We start from the raw sequence: 14,293 nt of genomic DNA on the forward strand, positions 1-14,293 counted from the left end.
TTAATGAAATTCCCCACAAAAGTACCTTTATATGTTGTGATGTAACTCATAATGTAATTTAAAGAGGACCTAGTATGCTTTTTTAACATTTTCAACTTCCTTGAGTGTGTATTGTTGCTTTTTGAGCATGGAAAATGTCTACAAAGTTACAAAGCACAAAGTCACTCCAGAGGGAGTTATTCTCTATATCAGTGCACACTGATTCTGAACTCCCTGAAACGCCTCCATTGTAGTCTTGAGTTTTCTTCCGGGAACGAACACATCACAGCATTCCTCATTTAAAGGGATAGTTCACCCAAAAATGAAAATTATACCATGATTTACTCACCCTCAAGCCATCCAAAGATGTATATCTTATTTCAGACGAACAAAATCGGAGTTTTATGTAAAAACATCCTGGCTCTTCCAAGCTTTATAACGGGAGTGAATGGAGATTTTGAAGCCCAAAAAAAGCGCATCCATCCATAAAATAAGTAATCCACGTGGCTCCAGGTGGTTAATAAAGGCCTTCTGAAGCAAAAATATCCATATTTAAAACTTTGAAAGTTTGTAAGAGCCAGGATATTTTTAATATAACTCCGATTGTGTTCGTCTGAAAAAAGATAGTCATATACAGTACACCTTGGATGGCTTGAGGGTGAGTAAATAAATTTTTTTGGGTTAACTATCCCTTTAAATGTTGACATACGCAAAAAAAAAGGGGCGGGGCCTTGTTAGGTTGTGTTCAGGGTTTGACATTCACTTTTTTGCTCACCAGCCACTGTAGCTAGTGGTTTTCCAAAGTTACTAGCCACTCAGCATTTTCCCTGGCCACAATTTGCACTTGTCGGGTGTTAATGTCAAGCCCTGGTTAGTAGTGTTAGTAGTGTCTTGAAACCTGTGGTTATGGTAAGGGGCGTGACATTTCCCAAACAGGATCGAAGCAGTCGACCAATCACAACCCACTGATCCAGCCGACCAATCAGAGCACATTGTGCATCTCGGAAAGGGGGGGGTTCATAGAGACTGGAACTAAACAGTACGATGCATCGCTGAAGAAATCAACTAGCTAGCCACGACTGTTTCCCAAACCCGTATTGTCGCAAATTTGTCGTTCAACCACGTTGGTTAATGATGTCACGTAGGTTGTGGAGTAATAACTTATTTTAATGAATCCGCTTGAGATCGAATTAATGCAAGATTTTAGCTATAAATTACGGACATGGCATCTGAGGACTAATTCTCATTTTTCTCAGTTATCTTGCTTTATTCCAATATTCAATCATAGGCTCGTTCTTACGTACTAGAGCCCGTTCGCACATGCGCACTCTTCAAAAACGGTTCTTTAAATCTCTTGACAAACTAAAAGACGTAAATTAAATGTCTAAATGAAAGCTATAGATTGTACTGAATGTCAGCTTGCTTATTTTAAGTATTTTAAGTCCACGTCATGCAAACAAGAAACTGCTTCTAACCACAGGTCGAGAGCTGTCGTTCCAACCACACACAAAAGTTGTTGGAACGATGGTTTCAGGAAACACAGACTCGTTGAACTATGCTGATAACAACAGAACCTGCGACCATGGTTGGCTGCCAATGCTTTTTTGAAACGTTTGAAACGCATTACAGACAGACTGGGAAGAGAGGTGCTGCAACAATGTCGAATATGTGAAAAATATCCAACCGTGAAAACCTATTCTAGTAGAGCCCAAAAACAAAATCACGGCTTTGTAAAGGGGCTTAATAGGTCCGCTTTAAGATTTTGGTCCTAACACTGAACTTCCAGCTTATTTCCAGGGCTAACCTTTGGATTAGTTTCCACCTGACTGCTTCAGTTCTGAGGCTTGGGTTATACTTAGTATGTGTGAGACCTGCTGAGCTAGTGATGAGCTAATGACAGGTCTGGGCGCTCTCTCTGTCTCCTGCTAACCACACTCACACATTCTTGACGTCTGTCAGCAGAAAGCAGCGCTGTCTACACCAGACATGACCCAACACGAGGCCAAGGCTCAAAACGAATGCATAATTAGACCCTCGTATTTTTCTGGACTTTGTGTTTTGAAGACTTGAACGCTGCGAGGTGCATAACTACATTTGTTGTGGCCTTTTTGCGGCCTCTGCTTTTCTCCTGCTCATGCGTCACAACATTCGCTCCCCCACGGCTGCAAGAAACCGCTTTGAAGTTCTGTAGGAACTAGATCATCTTAGCACGCTTCATGCTCTTTTTCAGTCTTTTCTGACGTCTGATTATCATATGCAGGCTGGAGATTGTCTCTATGCCTTTCACCCAGAAGAAAAGTTCCTACATGTGGCTACATCTGAGTCACACCGGCCTTCTCTCTGCCAACCTTTCCTGGGGAGTTTTACATTTTAGAGCACAGAGGACAATATTAGTGACATTTGAATTCTGCTTAAGAAGTTGTTCCTTGCTTCTCCAGGCCTACAGGTTCTGTCATCACATTCAAATCAGGCTGCAAACTCACAAATCAGCTAAACATGATTTATGTTGCTGGGTTATGCTGAGTCGCCAACTTTAGAAAGTTGCTCCGTCATGAAAATCATTTTCTTGAACCGGTGCTAAACAAATTCAACACGTTTATTTAGATAACTTCTTAGATTTTGTTTGTTTAAATATATATATTTACACTTTTCAATTAAAAGTTATTGTCATTTTGTATGGTGAAACGGAATGGAAAGTTCACACTACACTTTCCGTTCCATTGACTTCCATTCATAGACCTGAAACGCTAAGCTCATGCGAAGTTGTTCCAAATTTCATTTTCAAGTTTGGTGAACTCTGACTTGCGAATTTGTCATACAATATATATATATATATAATATAATTCAGAATACAAACTGAAAATGTGCAGATCCCAATTTCTGATTAAAAGCTGTTTTTTGATTCCCAATGCTTCAGTAAATCTTGGATGCTTAGAGATGGAATGAGAGGGGGGAGGAGGGGTTGCAGTCGTAGAACAGTGTGGCCTTTCAGGCTCCTTGGAGGAAGGGATTGAAGTAAGGAGGGAGAGAAATAGAAATGGAACTCTGTGTCCTTGGCTTGTGGACTGGCCCGAACACATGACCTCCATATGCCTGTGCGGCTTACAGTGACACACACTCTAACACACACACACACACACACACGCACTAATGTATGTTAGTGTGTCACGAAATGACTCACATGTTCATGTACAACCAAATATAACCGCTTAAGCCAGAAATATACTCTTCGCCAGTATGCAGACACGAATGCTTGGCCAGCGTATTGCAAGTGCGCGCACATTGGCACCAACCTCAATACTCGATAGAGTTACCTTGAAATATCTGCAGTATTATATATTTAAATGCATTTTCTCCCTAAAACAGCAACATAGTGTCGGCCCAGATCCGGGTCACATCTGGTACGTGTGGATTCCATGCGTACCAGATGTGGTCACGACCGGTGCAGCAGAACAACGTATTATTTTTTAGGTTCATTTCATTATGTTTTTGGGGTGTCACATCACATTATGGAAGGACAATTGTATCACAGTGGCATTTCTGTTTTCGTGTCAATCATAGAATAGGTGTGTATGACTATGAATTGCATTTTTTATGTATTTTTGAATAAATTAATAGATCAGGACAAAGAAAATTCGTCACATAAAAGAAGACGTTTTATACCCACTATAGTGTCCTTTGTGGTGACCCTGAGAATGGTGTGTGTACTTGCACTGCGTTATAAATTATGAACACATTTCCAAATTTAATGACCTGAAGCATTTGAGTTCACGTACTTGGGTATTCATATTTAAGAAATATCCCGGGTTATTTTCACCCTAATGTTTGTGTATCATGTGTGGCATGCTAATCATTAGCATGCTACACATAAATAACTCTTCTCTGTAAGATTTATACTTATCAGGTCGTAGGGCTTGAGTGGCTGTGATTTATAGAGACATTTTAAGGTATATTTAAGGTCTAGATGTCTATTATTTAAGGGGGCAATGGAGTGGGCAGTAGTTGAGCTCTTGGGTTTGTATCTGTGGTCTGTAGCGCTTTGTTTATTCTCTCGGGAGTGAGAATGACTGTGGCTGGAGCTGGTGCCAAACAGAAGTCTGCCAGAGGAGGAGTGCAGTAGGGCAGCTCTCTCTCTCTCTCTCTCTCTCTCTCTCTCTCTCTCTCTCTCTCTCTCTCTCTCTCTCTCTCTCTCTCTCTCTCTCTCTCTCTCTCTCTCTCTCCACCTCCAGCCCGGCTCTGAGGCCTGGCATTCCAGTCCGCTCTGCACACACTCACATGCTCAAATACACAACCACTGCTTCCTGAAAGACAGGAAGTGAGGCCGGCTTCCTGTGACGGTCCTCTTTCATGTGGTCACTTCCTGGTGTTTGGCTCTTGCTGTTGACTTTCTTCATTGTTCCTGCAGCAGGGGCTTTAATTGTGTGTATGTGAAAGTAGTACTTTGAATATGTAATAGCAGAACATGCAAGGGTATGATGACATGTTTGTCAGGGTTCCCACGGTGAAGGACAGCCTGGAAATATCAAGGAGTTTGACATTTTCGGTTTTTAAAAGACTTTTGCAGACATAATCTAATAATCTAACTAATAAAATCATCAAAAGTCAAGAGAAAGACATCGAAATTGTTATGCTTAGTTTGGTAAGAAATTGCTTATTATCAACACAACGTATATAAAATAATTTTGAAAAGTTATTTTTCAGTGTGTACAAATGACTAGAAATGTCATGGGAATGTGAATGATCAAAAGGTTTGAGAACCATAGTTTGATCATTTATTCACTTCCAAAAACTGAGCATTTGTGAAATATTTTTGTAATAATTGTGTACTTTTAAAAGGTTTTTCCCCAACCTAAAAAAAAAAAAAAAAAAAAAATGTAATGCATAATTGTAACTGGATCAACCAGCATTTTTGTTGTATGAGAAAGAATATGTGACATTTTAGATGATAACAGTTTTGATAATAATTTGTATTCCATGGGGACATTTTATTTCCAGTGCCATTAGAAGAGTTCGGAAGATACGACTCAATTGGACTGACCAAAAAAAAAAAGCTGCATTGAAAATATACACATTAAAACATTAAATATAAAATTAAACATTAAGATAAAATTAATAATTATGTTCTTTCATTCATTGATGTTCTCCATGTAAATGAAAACCTGAATTTCAAATTAAATTTAGAAAAGTACAGTAGTTTGCCACTTGAAGTCAAACTTCCAGATACAAATGTATGACCTCAGGCAAACATGGTGGCATCAACGGAAATGTTCACAGATAAAATCAGTTCCTTTTAAAGCATAATGTAGGCACTTTGAAACATAGAAGCATTTTATATGATCATAAAACTTTTATGAAAAAGTTTAGCAAACATTTGCCGAGATCGAAGTATAAACTCGGTGAACGATCTTCTCTGTTGACAATCACACACCTGCAAAACAAATGAATTGCCATATTATTCTTTAAACGTCATAAATCAGCGATGTAAAGTAAGAATATTACACTTTTTCTACACATATTACATTGGTTACTACAAATTTATTATAGTATAACTGTAACAACTACCGTATTGTGGGCACCGTAAAATATTAAAAAATATAATATATAAAAAATATATATTATATTTATTTATTTATAATTAATAATTCATTTATAATTTTGTGGCATTTTTGCCATTTTATCCAGACCATAGTACAGTTGGAAAGAGGTTATGAAAAGTGGACGTTTTTTAGCGCAGCACAATATGCTGACAATATATATACACACTTCCACTGTAGGTCAACATAATGATATGATTCATTTGCATAGATGACACATTGTGTTCAAACTCGATCATAACATTCCAGAAATTGCTCCGTTTTATATAATGTCGTCTCATTGTGTGTAGTGTTGTGGCATCTGTGGAATGGCAGTATTGTTGTGAACCCAAGATTATAGGATCTTCACACAACAAGAGTGATGGTTGGGGTTTAGTATCCACAGACAGGAATGTGGATTGGGACATTGTAGTTCCAGAAGAGATAGGGTATTAGCGGGCTAGCTGTGATTATGTTTGAACTTTGAACACAGTGATTAGCTGGAATGTCGAAGTTCCTGTGTTCTGCCGCCATTAATACATCAACTATTGTCAAAACAGGCTAAAAATGTGTCGATCGGGAAGGAAGCCGCAGACCTGCACACAGGATGAGCGGGCTTTGATATCGTTTGGGTTCTCTTTGTCGTTTTTTGGTCGCTTTTCGTTTCAAAACGCTCCCCGTCCACACTAGCGTTTTCAAGCATTTTCCAGAAGTTCCTCATCCACGCTGAAACATTGGAAAACGTTGAAATCATCTTACTGGCCATGCGTAACATGTAATAAAAGCTCAAAGAGAGACCAGAAATAATAAAGTGCTCATGCTTTTCTTCTGGCACAACCATTATCTCACCACTTACAGGTGCGTCAAGGTCTCACTCAACCGCCATTCCATGTATGGTCTAAAACGCATCTTTGCAGGAATGTAATATGAAGATTGTACAAAGTAACATGTATTTTCAGCAACACTGTGAATGTGAATAGCACATAGCAAGCACTTACCGGTATAAACATCCATATCTACTGGTACACAATCTGCATCACATGACTAAATGTGTCATTTTTTTTAAATTCCTAAATTTTTTCAGTTCACACTAGAATGCAAAAAAAAAAAAAAAAAAATACGTTTTCAAATGTGTCCATTTTACTTCAGAAAGCTTGCAGGACAAAAATGCCGTCTCTGTGGACAGAAGGGTAGAACAAAAGATGGATTTTCTCAAATGTGTATCTGGATTAATGTGGACTCAGAATGCCACATTCTGTCCTGATATTCCCCAGTTTCCCGGGGCTCCCATTCTTCAAAACCTCTCCATATATCCATCAGTGAACTGTCTTCTAATGTGGTTGTGGTTAAATTTGTCACGCTATACAAGTTTGCGGACTGGCCAAGAGTCATTTCACATGACATGCAAAGTTGTGTTTTAAAGCAGTGATGCTGTGTTTTCTGTTCTGCCATGTGTGGAAAGGATTTAAAAATTTAAGCCAGATGGACCATGTTGTGGTTAGTGGGTTCAGTTTGTACTCTTCTGCTATGGATTCGTGTTGTGCGTAGTGTGTTTTTAATTTTCAGGTTTTGCTTCCCTCTGTTAATGCGGGCACATATAGTGTAGCCTAAGTCTTCATAGGATATTATCTGTCCAGTTATTGTGATAATTCCCTGTTCATGAACCATGTGATGAAATGGCAAGAGATGTTTCTGATTGGCTGGCTTCCCACAAATTCTGGGAGTCCAGTTTTTTTTCTGTGCATTTTTGCAAAATGGTTAGGCCTATAGCAAAATTTTTAGTTTTACTCCATTTTACTTAAGGAAATATGTCATTGTTTTAGAAAACTTACCGACACCGTCATGAGGGTGTACAAAATTCCTTTCTGTGATATCATTTCCTGTTTTATATATATTTTTGTCACATGACAACAGCAAAATGGCTTCCTTGCATGTTGGTTACACCGCATGTTGGTTGAGGCTGCATATCTCGGCTTCCACGTCACCAAGCTGCATCGAAGGCCATCTCAATTTGAAATATTAATTCGGCTTATTTTGAAGGATGCATCAAGTGTGTCATCTGTGTCCTCCAATCATCCCGAAGCCTTTGCACAACTTCCAATAAAAAAAATAAAAAATAAGATTTGGCAGAAAATGAGTCGGCTTTGAGCTTGTCCAATTTCATAATGAAATGCAAGACAAAACAAATCGGAGATAAAGGCATTATGTAATATAATTATGTAAGGTAATATAAATAATTTTTAATATAAAGTATTTTTTTCCAAATTAAGTTTCTGTAGTATTTTCGATATTAATTAAATTTGATCTGTCAATATCTGTTTTATTGTGAGCAGCCCCATATGTGAAACTTAACAGCCACTATAGGATTAATGGGTTAGATTTAAAAGAAAAGAGCAAAAAAAAAAAAAAAACATGTCTCTGCATGTGCTACATGGAGCCTTTTAGTTCACAAACAACAGCAAAGACCATCCTAAGCTGCCATCACATCCTGTAACTATCCATTAACAACTCTAAATTAGACATAGGAAGCATTAGGCCAGCATTTCAAAAATACCCCATTTTCCACCTCTCTAGGGAAAATGGTTCTAATGATTGAGATCACCATGACAACGTAGGTAATGTGTCTATACCAGGCTGAATGTTTACCCATGTTTGCCTGACATTACGGTATTTGAACTCATCAGAATGATAGAAAAGTTCATAATTATACTAGACTAAATTGGCCCTGGTGCTAAAACTATTTTTTGGCAAGAGTAGAATAGCAGGCATAGAAATGGCTGCTTTCGCTGGTCATTTAAGGTCTTTTTAAGTGATTTGTTGCTAATTAAGTCCATTTTTGCTCTCCTGTAAATGAACAGGTAAAGAAACCGAAAATGTTTCGAAATGGGTTTTTGAAACAATTCCCGTCTTCCATTGTTCAGTTGAACAGGTAATTGACAGGTCAAGCCACTCAAACAAGCAAAGCAATTTTTTTAAATGCCAATGATTACTCATAGTTGTGTTGTAAAACTGTCACCTTTAATAATTCGTAAAAAATCGTAACTTTTGGAGGAACAGATTCTTTCTCTTGTACACAAATTTTATAATTGAAAATGGTCTACTAGATAAAGTGTAGCATTTTTAAGACAGATATTTATCATTAATAATAGTCTTGGTGGTCTAAACCTGAGGATTATAAAACTCTCACTAAAAATAGAGTGATGTTTTTATGATTCACAGCAAAACATTGAAGGGATTCTCCGTTCTATTTGAATGCACCATTGAGAGCAATTTGTAAATATTTGCATGAATATGTTTAAAAGAATGGCTGATGTTCAAGGAAAACTGTCTCCTTTGAATGACAGAAAATGATACATATAGGTGAAGGAAAGGGTGAGTGGACGAACGCGGAGGTGAAGAGAAAAGAGAATTTAATAGAAAACAGCTGCTGCGAGGATTTGCACTCTGCTGATTTACCGTCAGAGGGGAATTTACGGGAACGAGGCAAACTACGAACATAACACTCATGCTTTTTCTCCTTGCTCTGCTTCTCTTCCACAGAACTCAATCAGACATAACCTGTCCCTACATAGTAGGTTTATCCGTGTGCAGAATGAGGGGACAGGGAAGAGCTCTTGGTGGATGCTCAACCCTGAAGGCGGCAAAAGCGGCAAGTCGCCTCGCCGCCGGGCCGCCTCCATGGACAACAACAGCAAGTTTGCCAAGAGCAGAGGACGAGCGGCAAAGAAAAAGGTAAAAGCCGCACACCAAACCTTGCTGTGATCTCTTTGATAAACAGTACACACTATCCATGAAAATATGTTATTTTTCTCACGAGTGCTTCTGTCTCTCTCTATATTTATAGCTGGCTCTTCAAGGTGGGCCCGAGGGGGGTGCAGACAGCCCAGGCTCTCAGTACGGCAAGTGGCCCGGTAGTCCAAACTCCCACAGCAACGACGACTTTGATGCCTGGACGGCTTTCCGTCCCCGCACCAGCTCCAATGCCAGCACACTGAGTGGTCGTCTCTCGCCCTTTATTGACGACGAACTTGGCGACTCTGATGTCCACATGGTCTACCCAGGCCCTGGGTCAGGGGCCAAAATGACCTCCACCCTCCCCAGCTTGTCTGAAATGGCTGGTTCTCTGGGTCACAGTGGCCCTGAGAATGTGATGGAAAACCTTCTGGATAACCTCAACTTGCTCTCACCTAAGAACGCATCAGTGGGGCCCGCAGGAGGCCCTGGGTCAGGATCCAACCAGTCCTCACCCTCTTCCCTCATGCAGGCCAGCCCTGGTTACTCCCCCTACAGTTCCCCAGGTCTGGCTGCAGTCAACCAGCAGACTCAACAAGACTATCGTAAGTGTCTTTACGGCCAGGCAGGAATGGGCAGCATGTCCCCCATGCCGATGCAGTCTCTGTCAGAAAGCAAGTCCAGTTTTGGTCCTGGTCCAGGAACTATGGGCCAGTTTAACTGCTCAGCAGGGCTGCTGAAGGAGCTTCTTACGTCTGATGGGGAGTCTGGAGAGCTCCTGCCCTCGGTGGATACCGTTGTCTCCCAGTCAGCTGGAAGTGGTGGATGTATGTTGCCCCCCTACAGCAGTAGGCGGAATGAACTTATGGGAGTTGGAGCATCTCATAGCCATGCCCTCTCTCATCCGCACAATATGCACGGACAAGCCCCGACCACACCTGTGGCATTGAATGGGCGATCACTGCACCCTATGGCCACGATTGGCGGTGTCAGTGGACGCCTGGGAAGCATCAAGTCAGCATTGCATATGCAGTACGGAGGCTCTGGTCATCTTGGAGGTGGAATTCCTTACTGCAGCATCAACAGCAACGGATATGGCCGGGGCCCAGGGATGATGCCCCACCTGCAACAGCAACACCTGGAGAAGCTGCCCAGTGATCTGGACGGTATGCCTGTGGAGCATTTCGATTGTGACGTGGACTCCATCTTGCGCGATACACTCATGGATGGAGAATCGCTGGACTTCAACTTCGACCCCATGGCCACCCAACAGGGGTTCCCGCCTCACAGTGTAAAGACCACCACTCACAGCTGGGTGTCTGGGTAGGGCACTACTTTTATTAAACTTAGGGGGTCAATAAGATGTTTACAAGGTTGTGCTCTTAGACAGTAAAAAAAATTGACATTTTTTATTTCTTCACAGGTAAAAACTCTCAACTGGAGTACAGCAACACTGAGCTGCTGTCCACATGGATCCAAACCTCTCATCAACCCCTCGTCAGGGAACGTAGCCCCTGTTATTCTTTCGCTTTCTTCAACAGAGGCGGCTGAAATGAAACCTCACACTGCCAAGCACATTGGCTCAGTGCGGAGCTAAATTGCAAGGACGTTTTCCTCAGACATTGGGACTCGCGTTCAAACCAAGTGCCAAACCAGGTGCCTGTGCTCCATAGCCAAATTGACAAGCTTTATTTTACTGCCTTCTTCTTGCTGTAGAGAATCTGTGCTCAAATCAGGGCAAAGAGAACCTAAGGCCCTTACATCTGCTGCAGCACACACTTACCAATGTCCACACCAATTTACAGGAATGGTTTTAAAGTCACATTTTCCATTAAGGGCAAAATGTGATAAGGTATAACACGCAGCAGCACACCTCAAGTACATTTGATACACCTCAGAAAGTGTCACCCAAGTTAATAGCTTTCTTTTATTCATTGTGTTGTCAGTTTCACCCTGCAGTTATTGCTGAGGGTAACACATTCATGCTGTGCTTCATAGAGACTCCATGATTGGCCTTATTGGGAAGAAGAACTGGAACAGTTGCAGGAAGGAATGACTGTAAATAGATTTATTTAGAAATGGTCCTGCAGAAACAAGACCTTGAAAACGTTAGGGAAATTGTTGCAGACTAGTTGAACTACGTCGCATACAGCACATCATAACACTTTCATTTCTGTCTCGTCAGCATATTTGATGTAGTGCAGATGTACAGTACTACAATTCTAATGAGTATGTTACTATAAACTGGTGTACAGAGAGTTTACACAATGATATCAACAATCAGGGCAACATATTTAATGTTGTTTTGTAAACCTGAGAAAAACTGGATTTGGTATTCTACATTTTGGTGGGCTTACATGGAAGAATGTTTCTCATCTGAATTGTATACATCTTTCCACATTTCTTGTAAATACATGAAATATATATTTCAAAAACTTATAAAGTAGAAATATTTAGGGTTTTTTTCTTTTGTATTATCATAATTATTCGTATTGCTGTTTATTATTGGCTTGAGATTTATTATTTGGTTTGAGATTTTTGTTATTTAAAGGAATAGTTCGTCCAATGATGAAAAACCTATTTACTCGTGTCATTCCAAACCCATTTATTTATTCTGTGGAACACAAAAAGTGAAAAAAGGTGGTGAATAAGTCTATCAAATCGGGCATCAATATCATGCAATGGCAAACACCAGTTGGTTCATTCAAATTCATCCTTTGTGTGTGATGGAAGAAAGAATGTCACACATGTTTGGAATGACAGGAGGGCGAGTAAAGGATCCCAGAATTAAAATATTTGGATGAATTACTCCTCTAAGCTGTGTATAGTGTGTTTCTTCAGAGGTTTGTGGTCCTCAAAAGACAAATTTAGCATTTAAAAATAATAATAATGAAATCGTCTGTGCATTCCTGTATTAAAAAAAAGATCAGGCCTGTCTTTGTTATGACCCATATAAGAGCTAAATCTAAAGATTCCCATGGTAAGAAAAATTCAGGGGAAAAACCGTTGGATTTTATCTTTCCCTGATTTTTTTACTGGGCCCCGGACACCACCAAAGCCTTTTACAGTGGCTAAAGTAGTTTAGAGCTACAGCGCTAGCAGACTCCAATGCCTTTGCCACCATATCGAATCTGTTGCTGTAGTAATGCTGCAGTTTTCTGCCTTTAAGAAAGTGTAGAGAGTTTTTGACTTAACATTATTTATTTGGCTGAAGGAGAAGTGGTGTGATTGTATCATGTCATGGTGGATCATTTACACTTGTATTATATTTCTGTTTGATTTCACATCTCTCTCAAATTGCAGGCACTGTGATGTATACGTTCTACAAGTTTGTGGTGATTTTCCAAGTCTGTGCTTTTTCAACCTTTGTTTATCATTTCCTTTTCATTTCTCGTTCCCTTTACCGAAAATTTCAGCAGTTTTGCTTCCTTGCACTACTACAGGTAAACCTTCAAAATGTTCAAACTGGTAAAAAATTGAAGCAGGGTGCCAATATCTCAGATAATTCATTAAAGACTTGAAAATATTGAAAATTACTTCTTGAGTAGTCACAGACAGCAACATAATGTTGGCGCAGATCTGGCCCACATCTGGCCCACATCTGGTACACGTGGAATCCACACGTACCAGATGTGGGCCTGATCTCGGCCGACACTATGTTGCTGTCTGGGGTGTTATAAAACAAACGCTGAAGACATTTTAATGCTTTGGAGAAGACTGTGATATATCAGTGGCCAACCTTTAAATATTTAATGCTTAATGTTATTAGACGCCAACACTGTTTTCTAACCAGCAACAATCTGCAAGTTTTGGTTTCTATTCCTGTGGCTTTGTAACTGTGATGCCCTAGCCATTGTGAAATCTAATTGGTCCAAAATTCCACTTTGCATAACTCTATATGTAACATAAAATATGATTGGCTGTGCCATAATTTTCACTTTCAGTATGAACAGACAAATTTCTTGTCGCGCCTAGTTGGGATACAGTGAGGTTCAGTCATTGGACGAAAGTCAGACATCTGTTTACTTCACACCATAAAAATATTATTATTATCAACCTCTGACCCACACTGCCTCACTCAGCACAGGGAAAAGATTGGATGCTTTTTTTTACTAATATCACTGTGCTCAGCATCATCATGAATATGCATTTGCTTTGTGAATTTAGCTGGTGATCCCACCTATGCACATCCATGTACTTTAATGATTATTATGATTATTGTCATCTCCAGTATGTTTTTATCGATGACGAGATATTTGATATTTCATGTTTGATAGAGCTGTGGAGTCATGTTAATGTCACAGATGTTAGTTCATAGTTCTGAAGAATATGAAGTATATTTAGAGAGTAGATAATTTACATGCAAAGCTTTTTGTACACTGACACTGTTATTCTTGTATTTAGAAGCAGTTTGTAGAAAACATGGACTAATGAAAAGGCAAAAAAAAAAATAAATAATAATAATAATTCAAGAAATTTGGAAGAAAATGTATCTGTTTTTCTTCAGATTGTGGAGTTTGGACCAATTTTTAATGAAAAAAAAACTTTAAATTAAAATTTACTGCACTTTGTCTATATAGATGTAATGAGTTCTCTTAGAGATATGAAAAAAGTGAAGATTATCTATTTTGAAACAAACTGTTACATTTCTTAACTTATGTACAGAAATGATTTGATTCACAATCAACAGATGATATAACTAAAGGTGCAATTTGTTTATGTAGTTGAGAAAGTAATAATCTATAAGAGAGAAATGATATTGTTAAGCTGACATGCCAATACTGACATATGTATATTATATCTTCATTCTTTAAGTTCATCAGCAGAGAGCAAACAGTTTGTGAAATGTGAGGCTACAGAGCTCTGGTTTTTGCTCTTGATGCCGATGTTGTGCTTGTATTTCTGTAAAAGAAACATGCTGCCGCTGTAAAAAGCCATGTGTATATAAATTATGTTATATAAAGAAGAATCCAATGTGACGGTCTCTCTGTATTCATTCACAAGGGTAC

The 14,293-nt window shown here is 39.4% G+C and overlaps 1 protein-coding gene across 1 annotated transcript in view; it reads left to right on the forward strand.

The window, feature by feature from the left end:
• foxo1a (forkhead box O1 a) overlaps positions 1–10,611 on the forward strand; it is a 41,556-nt gene extending 30,945 nt beyond the window's left edge. Inside the window, exons 2-3 of the mRNA XM_056265996.1 lie at positions 9,093–9,284; positions 9,397–10,611. Of these exons, the coding sequence (XP_056121971.1) occupies positions 9,093–9,284; positions 9,397–10,611 (1,407 nt within the window). The remainder of the gene's footprint in view (positions 1–9,092; positions 9,285–9,396) is intronic.
• The last annotated feature ends 3,682 nt before the right edge of the window (positions 10,612–14,293 follow it).

Source organism: Rhinichthys klamathensis, unplaced genomic scaffold, assembly GCF_029890125.1.
Source record: "Rhinichthys klamathensis goyatoka isolate OS25496 unplaced genomic scaffold, OSU_Roscu_1.1 h1tg000243l_1, whole genome shotgun sequence".
Lineage (NCBI taxonomy): Eukaryota > Metazoa > Chordata > Actinopteri > Cypriniformes > Leuciscidae > Rhinichthys > Rhinichthys klamathensis.